Genomic DNA, 22,839 nt, shown 5'->3' with positions numbered 1-22,839 from the left:
CTGGTCCCCGTCCCGGTGCTCCATCAGCGCCGGTTCCAGTCCCGCTGTCCCGGTGCCGGTGCCCGCTCGGCTCCGGTGGCCGCGGTCCCTCCCGCCGGGGCGGGCCGTGCCGCGCCGCGCCCCGCCCGCTCCCGCCCGCCGCCGCGGGCCCCCGGAGGAGGCGGAGCCGCAACCGGGGCCGGGGCCGCGGCCGGCCCAGCCCGAACCGAGCCGTGCCGAGCCCAGCCGGACCGGATCGTGCGGGGCCGGGCCGGGCCGGACCGGACCGTGCCTTGCTGGGCTGAGCCAGGCTGAGCCGAGCCGAGCCGAGCTGAGCCTCGCCTCGCTAAGCCGGGTCGGACCAAGCCGAGCCCGGCCGCCGCGCCCCGATGAATGGGATCGCCTTCTGCCTGGTCGGGATCCCGCCGCCCGCCCCCGCGGTGAGCGGCACTGGGGGGACTGGGGAGCAGGGACTGGGGGAACTGGGAGATACTGGGGACGCGGGGGAGCAGGGACTGGGGGAACTGGGAGATACTGGGGACGCGGGGGAGCAGGGACTGGGGGAACTGGGAGATACTGGGGGTGCAGGGAGCAGGGACTGGGGGTGCTGATGGCGCGGGGCTGTGCGTGGCGCTGAGGTCTGGCGGCGGGGCTGGGTGCTGGGCAATGCCTGGGCTCCTCGGGGCCCACGGGCACCCCGGGGACGGGACGGGGGCAGAGCCAGCACCCTGGGGTCGGGGGCAGCAGGGCCGGCGGGGTCTGGCCGCCCACGCAGGGCTGCGTGCCACAGGCAGCGCTGGCTGTGGTGGCTCGTCCCCGGTGCCCTGCCAGGGTGGCGTCGTGGCAGGGCGGTGGGGCTGAGGTGCCTGGATCTGTCCGTGGGGCTGGAGGCCAGACCCTGGGGCTGGGCTTCCCCTTCTCCGGGACAAGACCCGCAAACGCCCATGCGTGTTTTCTCTGAAACTCCGGGCTGGGCTGTCTCCTTGCGGGGGTCCGGCTGCTCCGTCCCTGCCAGCTCCCAGCACTGGGCAGGCAGCAAACTCCCCCCCCGATGTCCCCATAGCCCCTCGAGGTCACGTCCTGCCCCTGTGCCTGGCTCCCCTGGCTCTGAGCAGCCCCCCAGCCTCGAAGCAGCACAGGTATTCGCAGCACCGCCGGCCCATGCTGTGGGTGCTCCTCCCGTGGCGTGGGCACCGGCATCGCCTGGCGGTGCGGGACTGGAGGGCGCTGGGGCGATTCCCGTCTCCCCTGGGAGCAGCGCGGTGCCAAGGAAGGCCAGCTCGGCCGTCAGCTAAAACCCTATTTCCTGCCCGTTTCGTGTCAAATTCCGGCAAGGGCGTTGGGTGGGGATGGGGACGGTGCTGGGGGACCTGGGGCCGGGGTCCGGTGGCGGGGGGCACGCCGGGGTAGTGTCTGGGCGGGGATGCGGGCCACGGTGTCGGACTGGCACAACGCCTGCTAATTTGAGCAGAGGTTGCACGTCCTCGCCCCAGAGCTGAATTTGGCCTCTGTTCCTCAGTTCCTGGTTATTTGAACTCAGCTTCCCCGGCCCGGCCATGGGGCTAATAACCAGCCTCAAAGGATTAATTGGGGTGTGCGAAATGGTTCAGATATGAGGAGTGCTGCTCGTTGCAGCGGCTGAGCATTAATCATGGTTTCTCTTCAGATTCCTCCCTGCTTACTCCGTACCGCTGAGTGCCGGCGTTCGGATTTTCAGGGGGGGTTCAAGTCTCAAAGTCTGCTCTTCTGCTGCATTTTGGAGTGAAATGTGCCCTTCTGAGGGGCAGCACCTGGAGCGTGGGGGCTTTGCTCAGTGCCCACCTTTGCCCCCCGCTCGCTGGGTGACTTGGGGGGCACTGAGTGACTCGGGGGGAGTTATTTAACTGCCGCTGCCTCCCCCTGCGCGGCCGGGGAGGACGGCGGTGAGGAAGGCGCTTTGCAATCCTCCGGTGAGGATTTTGTGCCGCGTAAGCAGAAATCCTGCCCGATGGCCGTCCCTGGGGCTGCGTGGCAGGGGCTGCGCCCCAACTGTCCCCAAGCCTTTGGGTGGTGGCTGCTGCCCTCGTCCCCGCGTGGCTGCTGCCTCCGTCCCTGTTTACCGGCGCTGCTCGGCAAATCGAGTTTCTTAATGCCTTTTTTTTTTTTTTTTTTTTTTTTTTTTCCCCCTTTCTTCTGAACCCTGAACTTGAAAGACAGGAAAAGCCTGTGCTCGGGGCTGCTGCCGCAATCCTGCCTTGCAAGCGCGAAACCTGGCACCAGCGCCAGGTTGGGGCACGCGGCGTGATGCCATGCCGGGGTCTGGCTGCCCGCATCGGGGGTTTTTGGAGCCGCGGGTCCCCGGCCACGCGGAGGGCTCTGACCTCGCCACCGCTGTGGTTTTAACCTTGACGTGTATCACGCGCTGTGCCCGGCTGGGAGCTCTGGCACCCGTCTCTCGCACCGTGGGGGGACTGCTGGGTGATGTGTAGTGTCCTAAATGCCCCCGGGGCTGGCAGCGCTGCCCGCGTGCCGTCATCGGCAGCGTCAAATGCCAAGGAACCGTCGCCGGGCGTTATTTAGGGCTTGGGAACAGTGGTCTTCAGGGGTTTGACGTTGCAAATCTGGCAGGGGAGATACGGTGACAGCTCTTGGTTTGGGGTCAGAGCGTGGGGGCTGGCTCGTGTGCCCCCTGCGGGGTGTGGGTGCTGCCGGGGTGCGGGTGGGTGCTGCATAACCGGCTCCCGGGAGCGCTCAGAGCCGGCAGCCGGGGCCTCTCCCCGGTTTGTGCAGAGCCGCTCGCTGGGAGAAAACACGGAGGGATGGGGGGATTGTGCTGGGAAGCCACCGAGCCCCGGGGGTGGCCTTTTATTCTCATTAAAGGGGGGGGGGGGGGGGGGAAAAGATTAGGTTTCAAGTCGGTGCTGTCCCATTAATAAACCAAGTTTGTCTTCAGCAGGCAGCAAGACCTGATTTAAAAAGGAATGGAGATAGATGACCTATTTTAAGCTCTCAAGTTGGAAAATATCGACCTGGCTGCCTCTAGGCCGCGAGCGGCGGGGCCGGCTGCGCGAGCTGTGCCGTGCCGCGCCGCGCCGCCTGCTCCCAAAACCCGTCTGGGCTTTCCAGGAGCCGGCCTGGCTTGGGATGCCTCAGGTTGCAAACCACGGTGGCTGCTTTAAACCTGCCGCCGACCTCCTGGCCACGTCCCAAATGTCTCTGGCGCTGGCTCAGAGCACCCGAAGCGGCTGACTCCTTTTCCGCAGCTGCTTATCCCCAGGATTTCATTAAGTCTTCCCTAATTGCCTTCTCAGGCCGCGCCGCAGCGCGCACACCTCCGCCGACGTGGCTGCGTGTCGCAAGACCCACGGCATCGCGGTCTGGCAGGTTGGTGCCGCCGCCTCGGCGGGAATCGGCTGCGTGCCCGGCGGGTTCGGTCTCTGCCGTGCGAAGCCACGGGGTCCCCGGCCCCTGGAGCAAGTTGATTTCTCAGGGTGTCTCGGAGTCGGTCCCGCTCCCCAGCCACGCTGGGCAAATGGGAGCCGGGAGCTAGAGGGCAAAGCTGGAGCTGGGCTCTCCCCAGGGAAAGGAGGTGGAAACCTGGGCCGAGAGTCATCGCAAAGTGGCTGAAATGAAACGCCGGTGACCGCCGGGACCGATCCCGCTCTCGCCCTGCGACCCAGCGGGGTCCCCTGGCCGGCACCCGCAAGCGCTTTGCTTGCCTGAGACGCCGTTGCAGCAGGAGGGAGCCGGGGCTGCGGTGAGCCGTGCCCGGCCCGGGGTAGGGAGTAGGTTGCCACTCTAATCCCCGAGCCCCGCTGCTGGCCCAGCCCCGGGGGACCGGGTCCCCCCCACGACAGGCAGCCAGGCAGGTCCCGGGGCTCTGTGGCCCCCCCACCCCGCCACCCCCAGGGCAGCACCCGCAGACCTGCCGCCGTGCACCCCAGGGTGCAGGCGTGGGGGTGCCCGCAGCAACCGTGCCCCCAGCCACCCCGGTGACAACAGTGGGTCCCTTGATGGGGCCAAGCGCGTGGGGCAGCCCCGGGGCGGGTGGGACGGAACCCGGTGGCTCCGGGGGACAATCGTGCTATTGTGGCACATAGTGGGCTCTTTTTCTGCCGTGCGAGGCGGGGGGCCGGGCTGCGGTGCCAGCGCTTTCGGGGTGAAGCGTGGTCCCCGCCGGGGCTGGCGGTGACTGGTGTGGTGCCAGCGGTGGGACGCTGATGTCCCTGGGCGGGGGGAGCAGCGGCGGGGCGGGAAGGTGATGGAGGGGAGATGGGCTGGCCCTTGCGCTTATGGCTGCACGTGGGCTGCGGAAAAATGTTGGAAAAAGCCATCGGGTGTTGGTGCTGGGGCCGGAGCGGGGCAGGAGGTGCTGCGGGAGCACGGCTGTCCCCAAAGCCGTGTCCCTAAAGCCGCCTCCTGTCCTTGCTGCGGCTGGAGGGAGGCTCAGGACCCCGCTCGGCTTTTTATTTTTACCATCCAGCGAGGGATGCGGGATCTGGCACTGCCGTGCATCCCCCCCATCTGAGCATCGCCCACCACTGCGCTCCCTCCCAGCCATCAGGCTGGCCCTTGTCCTCGGGCAGCACCCCGCGGAGGTGCGGGGGGGTCCCTCGCGTGTGCGAGGGGTGCAGGGCCGTGGCCCCCACCCCGGGCCCCCGGCCTTGAGCGAGGCAGGGGCTGGAAGGAGCAGGCAGCCTTCCCCTGACCTCCCTGGGTAGGATTTTCCGCCGCGGAGAAGCGGGAGGAGAGCGCAAGGTGCCTCTCGGAGCCGCCAGAGGAAATGGCTCATTGTTAGTCCTGCTGGAAAAAAAAGAGACCCAAAAAATTGCAATAATGAGTCCAGCTTCTATTTGAGGGTTTCCATGGGAAAAACAGGAAACGGAATCCTGTTACTTTTCTAGGGCTTGCTGCCGATAACGCCGTTTTTAGGATAGGGCAGAGAACGAGGAGGAGCCAGGGATGAAGGCAGCCCTGGCAGCGAGCACTCGTCCCCCCGGCTCGAAGGCTCGGTCTCGCTTCCTCGTGGGCTGGGAGATAAAACTCCTCCTCGGCGTTGCGCTGGGTCGGTGTTTCCCAGCCTCTCCAGTGAGCTGGCGCGGGGGCCATCAGGCCCATCCTGGTGCGGCTCCGGTGCGTGTCCCCAGCCCTTGTCCCCTCCTCGGAGCCGCCTTCCCTGCCAGCACCGTGTGTTAAGGACGAGCCGTGTGGGCTGGGGGCCCGCGGCACCCAGGACAGAGGGCGCGGAGGGGGCTGGCACAGGGATGCCATGGCGGGAGAGGCCGCGGGGCTTTGCCGTAGGACGGTGTCACCGTCGGCGCCATAGGGAGCCGCTGAGTTAACGGGGGACGCGGCGTCCCCAAACCTGCCTCTGCCTGTCCCGGCTGGCCGAGCTGCCCCGGGATGCGGCCCTGGGAAGCCACGAGCATCCCCCAGCCCTGCAGGGCTGTCCCGTGCGGGTACCTCCGCTCCAGGGCTGCGCTGGGCTCTCGCAGGCAGAGCGTGGCGCCGGGCGTTCGGGAGGGCCGAGCTAGAGCCGCGTCCTGCCCTGGCATCGTGGTGTGGGGCCGCGAGCAGAGGTGGCACGTGAGCCGGCAACGTGGGCAAGCTCCATGCGTGTGCGCTTGCACGGGTGCGGTGGCATCAGCCTGCGTTATGGCTACTGGTGTGGCTGTGAACGGGGATGATCCTGGCCCAGGAGCTCGACCGGGGATGCCAGCAGCGGAGGGGACGAGCACAGGCAGAGCCACGTGGCCGGAGAGCTGCGGTGGGCACCGGGGCTGGCAGCCTGGCGAGGAGAGGTCGGGAAAGGGGATGAAGCTCTCTGGCTGCGTTCCCAAATGTCTCTCCATGTGGCACCAGAGACTCCCAGCCGGGCGAGCCAGAACCCTCCGGAGCTGCCGCTTTGAGGCACGGCAGGAACGAGAGCCCCGCGGAGCTGGGGCTGGTGTCCCCGATGCAGAAGCTGCCAGGAAGGAGCTCGGTTTGGTCACGGTGCAGCCAGGAGGGGACGGAGCCAAGCGGGGACCCATCGCGGGCTGACAGGGGGGCTGCGAAGGAGACGCTGTCAAGATAAAAGTTTGCGTTGGGAAGGAACAAGGCGATTTCCTTCCCCGCGTTAACACCCAAACCGGAGCGGGAGGAATGTCGAGAGCCGGTTTGTGGCTCCTCCGGCCTCCTCGCCGCTCCGCTTCTCTTTGGCGCTTGGCTCGGTGTCACCCACCTTCCGGCTGCTTCGGGTGATGGGGATGTGGGTGGGGGTCCCCAGCCGGGCAGGTGGCTCCGGCGTAGGGTGGGATTTGGCAGCGGGTCAAGCCGTGCCCTTGGCAGCGCCCATCCAGCCGCTCCGTGCCGCCAGCCCAGCGTCTCCCGCGGGACCCCCGTCCCGTGCCGTCCCTGGGACTGGCCGTGAGGATGGGGAGTCCCGTGCCGGCGCTAGAGCCGTGGCTCCCGGCGGCCGTCTCCGGTTCCCCCGTGAGCTCTGCGGGGTTTGCCCGGGCGCAGCGGTGCTGTGAGCGGCTCGGTGGGTGCTCGGGTGCTTCCGACAGCCGGGCAGTTGTGAGACCAGTGGGAAAAGAGGAGACTGTTGGGCGTCTTAGTGGATGCTCAGAGCAAACTCTGCTGGTATCCCCCGTCCTGACAGCGGAAAGCTGTCCCCAGGATTCCCACCCTGCCTACAGACGGTGCATCCGTCCCGATAAGTCCCTGCCTGGGGGCTGCCGGCAGCCCCGGGGGGTTGCGGGGAGGCAGCTGGGGGGTTTCTCTCCATCGCTGAGGTGTTGCGGTCTCCTGTTCCCAGTGCTGCTCCTCCCGTGTGGGATGCGCATCCGCTCCCCAGCGGCTCCCAGCCCACCTCCCTCCCGCTCCCTGGGGGATGCAGGGGCATCCCGAGGGATGGGAGGGCACGCGCCGGCTGTGTGCAAGCAAGCAAGCAAGCAAGCAAGCAAGCATCCCCCCAAATCCCCGCTGAGCTGCAAAGCTCCTCAGCCCTGGTTTGGGTTAAAGAGAATTAAAATGCTTTCTCCTGCGGGGCGGTAATCCTGGAGGCTGGGGAACGGCCGGGCGAGCTGCCCGGCTGCTCCTGGCGCGGTCACCTGGGTCCTGCCCCCCGTTCTCCTGCCACCGCGTCCCCTGGGCCGGGTCCCGCTGCCGGAGCATCCCCGCTTTGCTCGGGGTGGGTGGGTGGGTGCAGACAGCCCCTGCCCGCAGGGAAGCGTCGGTCTTGGCTCCCTTCGGGGGTGCTGCCTCCCCAAATGCTGCCTGAGCTGGCCCGGACCGAGGGGCGCGGGTAGGACCCCCGTTCCCCCTTCCCCGCTGGGACCCGCTGCAGGTGGGAGCAGGCAGTGGCTTTGCCTTATAAGGGCTGGAAATCGGTTATTGTCTCAACATGGCTTTCTCCTCCCCGAAAATCCTATTAAAACCTCATTTTTCTGACCCTAATCTCAGTTTGCCGTTCGGCAGGGATTAGTGTTTGCCCCCCCCCGCCCCCCCCAGCCCTGCGCGCTGCCGGCTCCGTGCTGGAGAAGCTTCCTTCCCGCGTGGAAAGCGGTGCCGGAGGAGGGAGGCTGGGGCCGAGCCCAGCACGCCGTGGTGGCGGCAGGACTGGCAGCTGCCTGTCCCTCTGTCCTCTGTTCCTGCCCGAAGCGTGACGTTATCCTCGCTGCGCGCCAGGGGTTGCGATGGCCCTGCTGGCAGGGACCCGCGGCCGCAGCTGGCGGGGACGTGGCGGGGGGGTGTCACCCCCCAGCTGGGACCACCGGCTCCCTCCCGGGGGTGTCACCAGGGTCCGAGCAGGGTGGGAGAGCTCCGGCAGCAGCAGCTATGGGGCGGGGGGGTGGCATTGGTGCAAAATACGGAGAACCCCCTGTAAAGGCAGGCAAAGCGAAGGCAACGCTGCCTGCGGTGCTCCCTGCCGCCGGGGCAGGGGAGGGCAGAGACGGGCGAGGGGCTGGGGCAGCGCTGCCTTTGCACGGCTCCTCCGTGCCTCAGTTTCCCGGCAGGTTTGGGGGTGCAGGCAGGGAGGCGATGCCGGCAGAGGGCCCTGCAGCTCACCAGCAGCGTGGGCCCGTGCACGCGTGGGCCTGCGTCCCCACGCCCGCGCGCCTGCCCCGGCGTGCCGGCAGCGGCGGCGGTGCATGCCGGGAGCGCGCTGCCTTCCCCCTTGCTCCTGTTTGGCTGCGTATTTAGGACACTCCTGTGCAAAACACAAGTATTTTGGAAGGCGTCCAGGCGCGTTCGCATTCCTCGGGGTGGAATCTGCCCCCGCGAACGCCGCCTGACCTTTCCCGCTTTGGGCTGCGGGAATAATCCTGGGGCCCGGCCTCCCCTCAACATCCCCCCGGGGGCTGGGGACCCCTTCTCCAGCTGGCCCCCGCACCCCCAGCCTGCTGGGGCAGCTCCTGCCTGCGTGCTCAGCGCTGCCAGGAAAGGTGCGAGCGGCGGTGGCGGGATCAGACCCACCGTCCCCGGGGTAGCCGGTGCTGCTCCAGCTGCCCCGGGACCCCCCGGCTGGAGCCAGCCCGCCATGGCGGGCCGCTCTGTCCCCTTTCAGCTGGAAAGCGAAGCCCCCCCCGGGCGCTGCTCGCACCGGCAGCTGTGTCAGCCCCGACTCGCTGCCTGCTGGGACACGCCGGCAGCTCTGCCCGTCCCCGGGCTGGGTGCGGGGGCGTGGGGCTGCCCCCGGGGCGGCTCCCACGGGAGACCCCCGGCACACGCACCGGGTGACGTCGGAGCGGCCCGAGGGGTGGCCAGGGGAGGAAGACGATGGCGGGGATTTGGTTCCCACGTTTCCCCGTCTCAATTTCTCCCTGGGCTGCCAGCGCGGAGGCACGGGGACGGTGTCACGGGGTGCGCTGGGGGTGTGCAGCCAGGTCCCCGGGGACACGACTGCCACCAAGCCAGTCAAGCCAGCCCGTCGGCAGGGCTCGGGACAGGCGCGGGGGCTGTTTTGGGGCAGAGCCGCGGCACCTTGGCTGGGGTAGACGCTGAGGACGTGCTGAACGCCAAAGCGCTGCCAGAACGCAGGGGGGTCCACGTGGCGTTGAACCCCGGGGACCGTTCCCTCGCTGGCATCCGCTGCCAGCCCGGCTGGTGGCTGTGGGAGGCGGGTGCGTGGCATCGTACTGGGGGGCTGGTCCTGCCGGTGGGGTGGAGGGGGGCAGAGGAGAGGAGGGGGGCCACGGCGAGCGGGTCGGCCGGCCCTGAGGCCGCGGGCTGCAATCTCAGCAATGCCCGGCATTTCCCCGGCGTGGCCGCACGTGCCTCTCCTCGTCCTCCAGCACGGCAGGAATGCGGCGCGGGACCCCCTCGTGCGGGGATGGGGACGGGCAGCGTGGGGGGAGGCGGGGCAGGGGGACGCTGCCCACCCCCAGCCCCTGCCCAGGTCGGGCATCTGCGGGCACCGGGCTTACCGAGGTGCTGCTGTTTTTCTCATTCCTCCCATGTTTTGGCCGCCACGGTGGAGAGCAGCTCGGGGGGCACAAAGCGGGTGCAGGGTGGGCTGGGGAGGGGCGATTTGTCCCCCTGAGCAGCAGGAGCCCCTGGGCACCAGTGACGAGGGCGGTTTGCCGTCCCTGCCTGCGGGCTCAACGCTGGGGAGCCAGGATTGAACCGTGGGGGCTGGTGGCTCCGTGCCTGGGGGACAACAGGGACCCGCCGCCATGCCTGCAGCCCTGGGTATCGCCCGAAATGGGAGATGGGGCTGGGGGGGACTCTTGGTTCGGCTGCTGGTGGGAAGTGTCCTTGGAGCAGGCACCGAGCAGGGGGGTCAGGGGGCTGTGTCGGTCCCCGGGGGGCTGTGTCGGTCCCCAAAGGGCTGTGTTGGTCCCCGGGGGGCTTCGTCGGTCCCCAAAGGGCTGTATCGGTCCCCAAAGGGCTGTATCGGTCCCCGGGGTGCTGCGCCAGCAGAGCCTGGGGCTGGATATGTGTCTGTGCTGTGAGGACTCTGCCGGGTGCTGGGGACGGGGAGGGGACCAGGGCTGTCTCGGAACCCCCCCTGGCTCCCCGCTTGCGGAGCCCCGTGGTGGCTCGTCTGCTGACCAAGCAGGGGGGACACTTGCCACACCCGCAGGCTGTCGCCCTCCCTGTCCCCGGCATCGCCTGGTGCTCTGTGGAGAGCGAGCGGAGGAAGGAAGGAAGGAAGGGGCCGGGAGGAGGGAGAGGAGGAAGCTGGGAGGGTGGGATGCTGCCCGGGGTGATGGAGGAAGAAGGGGGCGGATTTAAAAAAAAAAAAAAGAAGAAAGAAAGAAAGAAAAAAGGGAAAGTCCGGGCAAAGTGACACCGCAGGCGGCGGGGACGGGCTCGGCGTGGGGGGCGGTGGGCCGGGCACACTGATCCCTGCCAGCAGCTGGAGCCCCAGCCCGCCAGCCCAGCCGGGGCGTGTGGCCGCCCGCCCTCCGTCCATCCCGCCCTCCGTCCATCCCGCCCTCCGTCCGTCCATCCATCCCACTCTCCATCCATCCCTGCACGGCGCGGGTGGCTGGGTGGGGGCCGGCCGCTGCCCATCGCTCTGGGGCTGCGTTGTTCGCAGGGGGTGCGAGCGAGCGAGCGTGCGAGCGTGCGTGCAGCGTCGCCGGGCCGGGAGCACTGCACGTCGCCCGAGCCATGCGAGACGGTGCAGCCAGCCCCGCGCCGCCCCCGGCAGCCGGCCCCCGCCGCTGTGCTACCCAACTCGGGGGCTGAAGCCGGTGAAGGAGGCGGCGAGCCCATGGCTGTGCCGGCCGCCAGCTGAGAGCCCACGCCGCCGCACCTCGCCTGCGCCGAAGCCGGGCCTGGACTGCAACCGCATGGTGGAGGAGAGCGCGGGCCGAGGGGAGCGGGGGTCCCGGCGGGTGCTGCGGGGTCCCCCCCGGCCCCCGCCAGCCCCCAGCCCCGTGGCGGTGGTGAGCAAGGGGCTGTGGAGCGTGGAGCGAGCCGGCAAGGGCTGGCGCTTCGAGCGCGCTGTCGGGGTGGACTGCAGCTCGCCCGAGCCTCGCTGCATCTGGCTGAGCAGCCTGCGCCGGCACGCCGCTTCCCTGGACCGCCGCTGGCCCCCGGCCCCCCGCGCCGACAAGTGCCGCCGGGTGAGAACCGTGTGCCGGAGGCGCCGGGTGTCGTGCCTCGTTTGGGGAGGGGATGCTTTGCAGGGGAGGACAGGGCATGGGGGGCTTCCCCGGTGCAGGGGGGCTGGTGGAGCTGGGTGGGGTGTGGGCTGGGGCAGTTCTGGGGCTGTCGCAGCTCCCGGGCAGCGGCGCGTCCCCTTCGTCCCCTCTTGTGCCGGAGGAAGGGCTGGGGTTGGGGTCCGGGGTCGGGGGTCCGGGCTTCTGGCCGCCAAGGCAGGGCTGGGAGCTGCCGGCAAGAGTGGGGCTGTGCCCGGGTGTTTTGCTCCTGCTGCCCTGCTCGCCGTGTCCGGGAGGGGGGCCGTATCCTGCCCCCCAGATGCGGGCAAAACACTCCTTTGTTCTGCAGGAGCGGGACACCGGCGGGAGCTACCCGTCCCATTGCGTCCCCATGGGGGGAGCGAGGTGGCACGGTGCCACCCGTGCTGGGGGACGAGGGACCTCGCGGGCATTAGAGCTGCCTGCGCGCAGGGGTCCGGGCAGGCAGCGTGCCCAGCCCTGGGCTGCCACAGCCCCTGCGCGAGCCATTCTTGCAAGGAGCAAGGGGGTCCCCCCCCCGTCGCGGGACGGGGGCTTGGGGGAGCCGGGCTAATGAGCAGGACGCAGCTGGTGGGAGCACAGTGGAAACCGCCGGGCTGAGGTTAAAATAAAGCCGAAAAGCCGGGAGGTAACTGGCCCCCTGCGGGTAGGGGGGACGGGGCACTGGGAACAAATGGCTGAGGTGACAAATCAGGTGTCAACCCCACTGCCGGGGGAGCTGGAGCACGTGTGGGGCCGGGAGCCAGCGTGGGGGATTTCCAAGCTCACAGCTGGGGGCTTTGCAGCCCAAAAAGCTCCAAGCCGGGGTGGGTGAAGAGGGAAACTGAGGCACAGCGATGCAGGATGGTTTGCTCTGCCCACCCCCTCGCAGGGCCCTTTGCAGGGTCTCTCTGGGTGTCCGCAGCGGGTGACTTCCCCCATCGGGCTGGGGGGACAAGGGGGTCGGGGCGGGGGGAGAGGCACCGCGTTGAGGCTGTAAAAATCCCAAAGGAGGCTTAATCAGGGCAAGGCAACCGCCCGTGCTTGGCAGCGGGGTCAGGGTGCTGGGTCCCTGCGGGACGGGAGCGTTCCCAAGTGATCCCTCCTCCGCCATGAGTTACGGGACCTTGGGATGGAGACGGGAAGCAGCCTGGGAGGGTTGTTTGCGATGCAGTTGTCTCCTTTTGCTCGGCCGGGAGGCTGGATTCAGGCTCGTGGGACCGGGGGACCACCCATGCTGTAACGGGTACACCGCATTGGGGACGTGTCTCTGTGTCACGGGCACGCCGGAGCCGTGGCCACGGCTCCGGCGTGCCCGTGACACAGAGACACGTCCCCATCCCTGCGGGTCAGTGCTGCCGTCGGTGTCTCCACCGATCCTACCCTCTCCGAGGCTTGTCTGTGCCGGTTAAAATCAGCAGGGCACATTCAGCTGTCAGCTTAAAAATAATCCAGCGAGCCGGCAGCCGACACAATGGAGGGCGCAGATGGGGACAGGCGCCGTGCCGGGATGCTGGTGGCCCCGGGGCGAAGGGATGGGGGTCCCCGTGGGAGTGTGGGGTGCCCGTTGCCATCTGGTTTTGGGTCACCGGTTGGGACGTGCGTGGTACAGGGAAAGCTGGGGGGCTCGTGGGGAGCTTTGCCCCCCACTTGGTGCTGGTAATGGGGTTTTCTGGCTCTCCTGTGCCGGTGTTTGGAGCATCGCAGCTCTCCTTATGTTTTGGGGTATCTGTGGTGTCCGTGAGCGCCCGAAGCCCTTGTACCCCCCAGGTTTGCTCCGGCGGTGATGGAGTGGGTCCGTGGGTGCCGTGCCAGGGCAATGCCTCGTGGGCCGCAGTTCCAGAGCTGTGCCCTCACCACGGGGACCCTATCCCCAGGGGGACGGGACCCCCAGCCCCACCTGCAGCCGGGCCCCGTGCGGGACGTGCCGGCACAGGGGGTGCAGCCCGGCCCCGCTGAGCCGCTGTCAGATTTCCCCACCGGCAGCGAAAAGGCCCACTCAGCACAGGCGCAGACAAAGGCTTTTTGTGCCTCGTCCCTTTGTGTGTCCCTCTCCCTCCCCGCTCCCCATCCGTCGGTTCAACCCAGACGGCGCCTGAATTTTAACACCCTCGCCCCGGGATGGGCTGGCTCCGGCTGCTGCGGTGGGGAAGGAGATGGCACTCGGGCAGGACCCCGGCGGATCCCCTCCTGCCTGGCTGCCGCCGTCCTGCCTGTCCCTACCCGCTCCCAGGTTGCCGATTTCTCTGGTTTTAGCGGAGCTGGGTGCTGCTGGGGCATCAGGCAGGGGCTGCGGGGCTGTTCCCTTCGGCTGCGGGGCTGCTCCCACCTCAGCGGGGCCGGCGGATGCGCAGCCAGATGTGCAGCCAGATGTGCAGCCACGGAGAGGAGCAACATCCTTCGCCGAGGCTGCGCTAAACCCTCCCAAACCCCAGCAAGGTGTCGGGGCTCCTGCTGTCTCTCCAAGCTCTCTGCCCGGGTGCCAGGCGAGATGCCCGCGGCCGCTCCGGCTCTGCTGTGGCCCCGTTCCCCCTCCCGACGCCGGCGCTGGGGGCTGCAGGATGGAGCCGCGTCCTTCTTGGCCCCATCTGCTGCTCCAGGCAGCGTCCCTTGCCAGTGCCCAGCACGGTGCCAGGTCCCTGCCCCGTCTCAGGAAGCATCGCTCATCCAGCCGCCTCCTGGGCGGCTCTTTCCGGCTTGCCCGAGGTTACTGCCGCAGCGTCATCGGAAGGGGACCTTTTGTCCCTGACTCCCCCATCCGCCCCCATCTCTCCTCCTGCCCCGCTGCCTCCTGGGTCCCATCCGGACCCCCAGGCACAGCTCATTTCCCCCCCCCCTTTTTTTTTTTTATTTCCTTTCCATGCATCTTCTCCCCAAAGGTCCCATATGAGGAATCTCGGGGGATGCCGGCGGCTTTGGGGGCTGGAATTTGCCGCTGCGGGGCTGGGAGCGGGGGGGCTTCCGAGGAGCGGAGCGGCTTTTCCAGCAGATTTCAGCCCGCAGCACGGGGCTTTGAGGGGGCTGATGGGGGGCTAACTGCCTACACCCCCCCCAAAAGTGACATCTTCCGCCTCATCCCCTACAGCCAACACCGGGCCAGAGAGATGGGGCGTCCCCAAATGCCAACGTGCCCCCGGAGGGGCCCTTCCCCTGGGTGGGCCCGAAGACGGTGGTGCTGCAGAAGAGCTCACAGGGGGGGTTCGGCTTCACCCTCCGCCACTTCATCGTCTACCCCCCGGAGTCGGCGGTGCACTCCACCGCCAAGGTAGGGCTGGGACCTGGGGGGGCCGGGCTGGGCTGGGGGGGGGGCGCGGGGACCCCAGAGCTGCTGGAACAGGACTCCAAGGTGCTGTGGTTGGGTGCAGGATGCTTGTACGTGGGCTGGGGGTGGGCGGGGGGCTCTGGGGAACCATGGAGTGGACCGTCCATTGCCTGCCTTGTTGGGGTGCCCGGGGCTGCCCCCACCCATGGGTGGCCTTTGGGATGGAGGAGCCCGTGGAGCTGCTGGGAGACGTGCTCTGAGCGAGCGGCGAGTCGGCAGCGTCTCCGGAGACGTCCCAGCCTTTCTGGTGGGGGACACGGCTGTCTGCGGGAATGGAGAGAACCCCTCCGCTCCGAACAATGGCTCCGGCATCCATGGGGACGGCAGAAAAAGGTACTTCAGAGCCCCCGAGGCCAGGGAGAGGCTCAGCGCAGCGGGACGTCGCTCGAGCCGAAGGGAACCACACGTGGCCACCACGAAGCCAAGCCTGGGAGCAGGTGCTTTGGAAGATGCTGTTCAAGCCCTTCGTCACATCCCTCCTCCTCCTCCTCCTCCGATCGGCATCAGTGCTTCCCCTCGAGCGCTGGGAAGTGCCCATGAGTCCTCGCCCGGCGAGGGACACGTGCCCAGCCCTGCTGGTGCTCGCCGCCTCTAGCGCAGCAGAGCTTTGGCTCCCGATTTCCTGGCTGTCAGCAGGAGGCTTCGGGCTGGATCTGCCCCGGGACCGGCGACCGCGATGGACAGGGGATGGACACGGGACCGCGATGGACACGGGACCGTGTCTTGGCTCAGCTGCAGCCCGGACCCTTCCCAGGTGCTGCCTTTTGGGGGGAACCAAACCCTGGGTCGGCCATCGCCTCCTGCACCCTCGGAGCTGTCGAGAAGCCCCGATCTGGGCAGCACCTTTCACCTCCGGGATGGAGGGACCCTACAAAACCACCCAGAAGTTTCCTGCATGGACCACGCCCTCTGTGCCCGAAGGTGATGAGCCAGCTCTCCTGCCGTGCCGGCTCCAAGCCCCTGGGGTTTGAAATCCCCTTCTTGCCCCATTTTCTGCAGCGGCAGCTTCATGCGGGTGAAGGGAGAAGCGTCTGGGAGCTCCGTGGTCCGTCGCAGCCCTTTCCCTGCTCCGGGGTGGGCAGACCTGGGTGCTCCCATCACCCCCCAGAGCTTCCCAGCTGCCTGCAACCCCGCGGCTCCGGCTGCCCCACGGCTCCGGCTGCCCCACGGCTCCAGCTGCCCCACGGCTCCGGCTGCCCCACGGCTCTGGCTGCCCCATGGCCCGGCGCTCGCTGCCTCCTCCCTGCAGGCAGGGAACTGCAGTGGGAAGTGAGTCACAGGGTGGGGAGAAGCAACTCGCCGGAGTCCCCGCTCAGCGTCCTCCGTCACAGTGCTTTTCCCAGGCTCCTTCTTCTGCTTCCCCAAATCCTTCCTGCCTGAACTTTCCTGCCCGCACCGGGAACGTGGACCTGACCCGTCTCCGGCAGCGTGACTCTGCAAGGGAGCTTTCGTCGTGAGGGTGGCCCAGACCTGCTCCGAACCAACTCGCTCGCTTCCGCCTCTCCACCGCCCTCCTAAGGCATCCTCCAAGAGCGAGGGACTGATCCTGCCCCATGGCGCTGGGCACCAGGGCTGAGTCCCGCCAGGGAGGGAGCACATGGGGCTGCGTGGGAAGGAGCCAGATCAGCGCCAGGAGGTGGAGATGCTCTTGGAAAGGGGCTGGGAATAGCTCCCGGCACCCATTTGAGCCGAAGCCGGCGCTCCCGGGCCGGCGGGGCAGGGCGCGGCGTAGCTGGCTCAGCACCCGCGGGTGCCGGTGGGCGGCCGGGTCCAGGGGCTGAGTTTCGGTGGGGTTGACTCAGCAGGGAGGGAGTCGGCAGAGCTGCGTTCGCCCTGCAACGTTTTGGCGCTGCCACACCCAGTCTCGGCCCCAGCCCTGGGAGCGGGGCTGCTGGGCTGCCCCGGGGGCCGGGAAGGGCTCCGGGGTGCGGCGGGGCGAGGAGGAGCAGGGAGAGGGGTGAGTCTGTGCCTCCAGGGGCCCTTGGTGGCCCCACGCTCCTGCCGTGACACCGCAGCAGCCGTTCGGTGCGCGGGCAATGGTGCCGGATGCGTGCCGAGGCCGCGAGACGTGGCTTTTCCTTGCCGCCATGCGATGGACGCCACGGAGAGATGCCTCCAGCCCCCTCCTCCTCACCGGGAACGTCCCTGCGTCACACTGGGATGGACACCGGTCCCTTACCAGCACCCCGGAGGGACCTGTCCTCCCTGGGGACGTCGGGGCTGTGTCCCCGCTGCCCTGCACCGGCTGGGGGCTGGGGAGGGAGCTGGGGCTGGCGAAACCTTTTGGCTGGAGCCGAATTCGCGGCTCCCTTGGAGATGGCAGGAGACTTGGGGGGTGAGAAATCCCCTTCCAGGTGTCTGGGTCCCTCCATGGGACCCGTGCGTGGGGCTGAGCAGCCTGGGGTGCAGCCAGCCCCGTGGCAGGGGCCGGGGGCTCTGTGGCACGGATGCAGCCCCACGTGGGTGCCAGCACCCTGTGCCCTGCCCCATCTTGGGCACCCCACAGGCAGCGTGGCTCTGCAGCGGGATCCCCACGGGAGGATGCGAAAGACAAGGGCAGGAGCCCACGGACGCTCTTCCCACCCCAAGGGACAGAGCCACGTGGCTTCCAGGGCTGTCCCCTGCCCGTGGCTGGGAAGGGGGTGCCAGGAGTCTTCCACGCACCCGCCGCAGCCCCGGCACCCTGCCCCGCGCAGCGGGAAGCTGCAGACATGTCCCCCTCCCGCAGGGACACGTTCCCTCCGCTGAATAATTGCAGGGCTAAATATAGCCCTGCTGGCGGCCAGCGCCCGTCTGAGGACGCCTGCGCAAAGCCGTCCCCTTCCCGGGGGTCCCTGTCTCCGGGACCCGCTGTCCCGGTGCTGCAGTGGCGTGGGTAGCAGTGGGCACCTCCGTCCCTCCCCCGGGACCCTGCTGCGGGGGCTCGGGCTCTCCCCGGCCAGGCTCGGTGGCCTGGGAGAAGGGTGAGATGCCACCGCCTGGGCCGGCTGGGCCCCTTCCCGCTCCCCTGCTCCAAAACCGGCCCCTTCCCCAGCAGCTGGGTACTGGGGGCTGCGGTGGGTCCCGCTCCCTGCCCGCCGGCGGGGCTGCGCGGGCAGCCCAGCCGGATCCGGTGTCAGGAGGTAATTTTAGCCGGGGGTGGTGGAGGGCAGAGGGACGCGCAGGTCCTGCGAGGGGCTTCGTGGGGCTGGCACCCCTCCGGTCCCCTCCTGGTCCCCCTGCCGTAGCTGCCCTGGCCCGGCCACCAAATAAGTGTTTTTCTCTTCTCTCGGCAGGAGGAGGAGAACGGGAACCGAGCAGGTGAGCACCGGCGCTGTGCCGCCGTGGGGACCCACGGGCACCCCCCACGCGGGGGGACGTCACCGCCCGGCCCGGGGGGTGGAGAGGTCCGGGGGGCACGTGGCTGTCACAGGTCACAGCGGGGTGTTGCGGCCAGGGGACACGGTCCGTCCTCTCTACCGGCTGGCACCGCGGCCCTAAATGTCGGCTGGCGGTGAAGCAGCGTGGTGCTTTGGTGGCAGCTCGGTGGCATTTGGCATGGCAGACGGGCTCGGTGTCCCCAAAGCCCTTGGGAGGTTTGCTGCACCTCGTGCCCAAGGGGGTCTGTCCCGAAGCCAGAGGGGCTGTGGCGTGGCCAGCACCGGTCCCCGCGGCGGGCAGCTTGGCCGACCGTGGGGTGTTTGGGGACAGGGACACGGCCCCGCTCTCCTCCCGGAGGCTAACGGTGACGTGAGCCAATGTGAAGGCGTCAGAACAGATCGGCACGCCGGCAGCGTGACGAGGTGCCGGGGGGCTGCGGTCCCCGGGGACCGGGGTGGATGCAGGTGGCAGCAGCCAGACCTGGCACCCAGTTCCTGTCGGGGCCGGGGGGACGCCAGCCTCGCTCCGGGCAGTCCCCGGGGGGATTCGGCATCCCTTGTCAGCACCGTCCCTCTGCCATCCTTCCACCGACCCCCCGGGCCACCCGCCCTCTGGTTTCTTGCAGCACGCAATGGCTTTTGCTCTTGCAAAGGACAGTGGCTGCAGCCACGCCGGGGAACAGCCGCAGCGGGGGGAGACGGGTGCCGGGGGGCTGCGCTGGGACGGGGGCTTTGCCCAGGGCAGGACCCGTGCTCCACGGGTCCCGGGTGCAGGCAGGGCCGCGCGCGGGCTTGGCAAGGCGAGGAGGGTACCGCGAGGGGCCAAGCGCGCTTCGTGTCGTGGGACGGGCCCGGCCGTGCCGGCGGCTCCCTGACGTTCTGTCCCCGGGGAGCAGGTCCCCCCCGGAGCCGCCTGGAGCCCATGGACACCATCTTCGTGAAGAACGTGCGGGAGGATGGGCCGGCGCACCAGGCTGGGCTGCGCACCGGTGAGCGGGGGCACGCGGGCTGGCCGGGCTGGCGGGGTCTCGGAGCCGGAGATGGCTCCAGGCTGCTCGCGGGATGCGTGCGATGCTCTCCCTCCTCTGCCGGGGGACTTTCTTGCTTCTTTTGCTCGTTTTCTTGCATTCCTTCTTTTCTTCCCCCTCCCTTCCCTCTGCCCCCTGGCACTGCGGGGGCTCTGCTTTCTCATCCCTGGGTTTGGATGCCCAGAGCAGCGTTGGGGTCCCCACGGGTCAGGCTGGCTGCGGGGTCCCCACAGCTCCCCTTGCCGCACAGGACCTGCCTCTGCCCCTGGCAAAAGCCCTGGCCCTGTTCAAACCCTGCCGTGAGCGACCGTGGGGACAGTCACGTGCCACCACTGACTTGCGGTGACACTGTCTTCTCCCCCTGCTCTGCAGGGGACCGGCTGGTCAAGGTGAACGGGGAGAGCATCATCGGGAAGACCTACTCGCAGGTCATTGCGCTGATCCAGAACAGGTGAGTCCCCTTCCCGGGGCTGGGAGGAGCGCGGGGACGGGCAGAGCCGGAGAGGTGACGTGAAGGGGACACGTCGCAGCAGGCACCGCCGCCCTGGGTGTCACCGGGGCGGCAGGAGCGGTGAGTCGCTCGGGTGCCCACAGGCAGCGGCGCTGCAGGGGGCTGGGGACAGGCGGCGGCACGTTGTGACCCTCACGTGGGGACGGGGACGTTCCTTCTCTCGCGGGGGGGGTCCAGCCAAGTGTGAGATTGGCCTCCCTGGGGGCAGGCGGGGACGGACCCCGGCCACCCTGACCCCTCCGTCCCCTCTCCCCGCAGCGATGATGTGCTGGAGCTCTCCATCATGCCCAAGGACGAGGACATCCTCCAGCTGGTGAGTGCTGGGTGGGTGCCAGGGTCTGGGCTGGTTCCAGGGCTTGGGCTCCCCGGCATGGCTTTCCCGGGCTGTGCCGGTGTTCCTGCCCCACCACACCTGACGGGCTGGTCTGTACTTGCCCACGCTCCTCCCGCACCTTGGGTGGGGGTGGCCAAGTGTCCCCGTCTTCCTGGGAACGCTTGGGGACGGGGCTTTGCCACCATCCCTGGAGCAGCAGCGGGCACGGAAACAGAGGTACCAGCGGGTCCGGGGTAGGAAGGGTGGGGGATGTGGCCCCTTTTTTTTTGGCGGGGGCATCCTCGGGCATAGTTGGAGGGCAAGTTGCTCTGGGTCTCGGGGTCTGAGCCACCCCAAGCAGCTCTGCTGTCAGTGAGCTGGTGTCCGGGGGCAGCGGTGGCCCCAGCGGGGTGGTCCGAGCCGACGGGTGCGCGTGGGGCTTCGCCTGGTGCTCCCTCCGGTCCCGGTTGCCTCCCGGGGCTCTCCTGGCAGTGCTGTCACCAAAGCTTGGCTATTAGGTGGCACCGCTGCTTGGCCCCAGCCTGGGGGACCCGCTCCCGATGGGCTGGGGGGGGGTCTTACAGCCCTGGCAAGGGGGGGATCTCACATCCGTGCCTGCCCTGGGCTCTGAGGACCCCCCGGGCGCGAAGTTGGAGGCACCTGTGAAAAGTGAGACGGGAGAGCTGGCCCCGGCCAGCCGTGCCGGGTATTTTAGGAAGGAGGGAAGGGGAAGGGAGGGCGGCCGCGCGGCAGAGAGAGCGGAAGGGCCGGTGTTGGGGACAGCGTTGCTCGGTGCTGGGGGGACGTGGGGGAGCGGGACCGGGGGGGGGGGGGGGGGGCTGCGGCCCCCCCTGCCCAGCTCGCCCCAAAAGGGAGGTTTGCTTGCGGGTTGGGGAGGAGCAGAGAGCGTTCCCACGGCACCCTGCCCGCGGTGGGAGTGGGGCGTTGTGGCCCCGGCCCCCCCCCGCCCCTGACCCCCCTCATCCTCCCTGCAGGCGTATTCGCAGGATGCCTACCTGAAGGGCAACGAGCCGTACTCCGGCGGGGCGCAGAGCATCCCCGAGCCCCCTCCCATCTGCTACCCGCGGAAGACGTACCCCTTCCAGGCACGGGGTGCCGAGCCCCCCACGGGCCAGCCGCCGGGCGCCCACCGCCCCACCGCCGCGGGCCCCTCGTCCCCGCTTGGCACGGCCGCGCTCGCCAGCACCCGGAGCGAGGCGGGTGGCAGCCCTGCGCACCACCCCAACGAGCCGCAGTCCGGGGGTCCCCCCCCACGCCCCACCGCACCCCACGGGCACCCCGGCTCATTCTTCCGCGCCGGCTGCGCCAGCAACGTCACATCCTCTCTGCCTGACCGCTACGGGATCCCCCCTGCCACCCCCTCCTCCTACGGGGTCCCCAAGCACCTCCCGGAGCACCGGACTCACTGCGGCTTCAAGGAGGGTGTCGGGGGGCTGGCGGGGGCCGGGCGGCCACCCCGGGAGGCAGCGGGTAGCCAGCGGGCACCCGGCCGGCAAGAGTGCCAGCAGGCTCTGTCCCGCTGGTTTTGCAGCCAGGAGACGCGGCGGAGCGCCTCGGAGGAGCGGCGGCAAGCCATGCCGCCCCGCTACCGCAGCGTGTCCCAGGACCGGCTGGGGGGCTCGGCGGCAGCCCCCCGGGGCTGGCCCCACAGCGCCTCGCACGACACCCTGCTGCAGCCCTCCCGCGAGGGCTGGGCACCCCGCGCCCGCTCCGACCACTACCTGGGCAGGTACGGGCGCTCCATGGAGGCCCTGGAGCCCGGCGCCCTGCTCTCCCCTAACCTCGACCGCTCCGTGTGGCCACCGGAGAGGGTCTGCCGGGCCACCGTCGCTGCTGTCGGACAGCCCATCCCGCACGGCTCCTTCGCACCTTCCTCCTCCTCCTCCTCCTCCTCGCAGCAGCCGGCACCCGTGCAGAAGCACCCGTCGCAGCCCAACCTGCAGAGCGCAGATGATTCGGGCTACATCGGCTACCGGAGCTACAGCCCATCCTTCCAGCGCCGTACCGGGCTGCTGCATGCCCTCTCCTTCCGTGACCCGGCTTTCGGTGGCCTGCCCACCTTCAGCATCCCGCAGCACCCGCCCGTCCCCGCCGTCCCACCGCCCACCGGTCCCCCGCCGGTCCCTACCACACCCAGGGAGCAGCGGCCGGAGAGCAGCCGGGTGCCCCAGCAGCCGGAGGAGCGGAGGGAAGAGGTGGTTTTGCGGCAGAAGCCGCCCACGGGCCGCAAGATGCCACCCCCCCTGCGGCAGATGAACTTTGTCTTTCCTGAGGGGGTGAAGGAGACGGACGTTTGTGAACCCCCGCCGGCCAGCGGCAAAGGGGAGAGGCCGGCAGCCGAGCGGCAAGGCCGGCGCGTGGCTCCCTTGGCGGCCCCCGAGGACTCGCTGGCGTCCATCCCCTTCATCGGTGAGTCGGGGCGGCTTGCCGGCGGGGGGGTGCCTGCCTCCAGGAGCGGGGTTTAGCAAGTCCTGTGCCAGGGAGGGCACGTTTGGGGGACGGGGTGCGTTGCGCAATTTCAGAGTATCCATCCGTGGTCGGCGTGGAGACAGTTAGGGGCAGCGCCAGCAGCACCCGCAGTGCCCAGCACCCGCAGTGCCCAGCACCCCGCAGTGTCCCGCACCCCTCTGGGCGGGCTGTCCCCGAGCAGGGCTGCAGCCATTGGCGATGGGGTGCCGGGGTTTCGGCTCGAGCAGCCTCAATCCCTCCCTCTGTTGTCCTGCACCCCCTGCCCAGCCCCTGGTACCTCTTACTGGGCACGGCTGGGTGTGAACTGGAGCCCTGCACGCTCCTGCCCTGCTCTGAAGTGGGGACAGGGACGTGTCCGGGCTGACCCGCTCCCTGTCTCGCTTGGGACCTCCCTGCCCGGCCACCTCTGCCTGTGGGGACCCAAATGGGTCTGGGGGAGCCGCCAGCTCTGCCCCCTCCCTCTCTGCAGCCTGCCCCGTGCCTGCTCCCGGGGAGGGACCCCGGGGCCGAACGGGGAGGGAAGGGAGGGGGTGGGGACGGGTGGGCTGCAGGGTTGCTCTGCGCGAGGGTCGGGCTGCACCAGCGGCTCCCGGCTTTGCTGGGGGTGGGAGCGTGTCCCCCAGCCCAGCCCGGGCACCTGCAAACCCACTACCTGCCAAAAGTGCCGGGGGAGGGGTCCCGGCAGGGACTTCCCCCGCCCCGTCTTGCCCCAACCCCTCCTGCAAGCCTGCCCACCCCTCTTGC

General features: G+C 69.2%; 1 protein-coding gene across 4 annotated transcripts in view; it reads left to right on the top strand.

The window, feature by feature from the left end:
• The first annotated feature begins 217 nt into the window (after positions 1-217).
• The window catches only part of ARHGAP23 (Rho GTPase activating protein 23), a 32,206-nt gene continuing 9,584 nt past the window's right edge, over positions 218-22,839 (top strand). For 3 of the 4 annotated variants that reach the window (XM_075522705.1, XM_075522706.1, XM_075522704.1), the window contains exons 1-7: positions 218-419; positions 14,158-14,337; positions 17,670-17,694; positions 18,650-18,742; positions 19,154-19,232; positions 19,551-19,605; positions 20,601-22,035. In XM_075522705.1, coding sequence (XP_075378820.1) covers positions 369-419; positions 14,158-14,337; positions 17,670-17,694; positions 18,650-18,742; positions 19,154-19,232; positions 19,551-19,605; positions 20,601-22,035 — 1,918 coding nt within the window. In that variant the 5' untranslated portion in view covers positions 218-368. Of the gene's footprint in view, positions 420-14,157; positions 14,338-17,669; positions 17,695-18,649; positions 18,743-19,153; positions 19,233-19,550; positions 19,606-20,600; positions 22,036-22,839 lie in introns of those variants that run through there. The other variant, XM_075522707.1, reaches the window with a different exon arrangement.

The sequence above is a fragment of the Mycteria americana genome, chromosome 22 (genome assembly GCF_035582795.1).
Source record: "Mycteria americana isolate JAX WOST 10 ecotype Jacksonville Zoo and Gardens chromosome 22, USCA_MyAme_1.0, whole genome shotgun sequence".
Taxonomy (NCBI): Eukaryota; Metazoa; Chordata; class Aves; order Ciconiiformes; family Ciconiidae; genus Mycteria; species Mycteria americana.
This window is presented reverse-complemented; position numbering and strand designations above follow the sequence as displayed.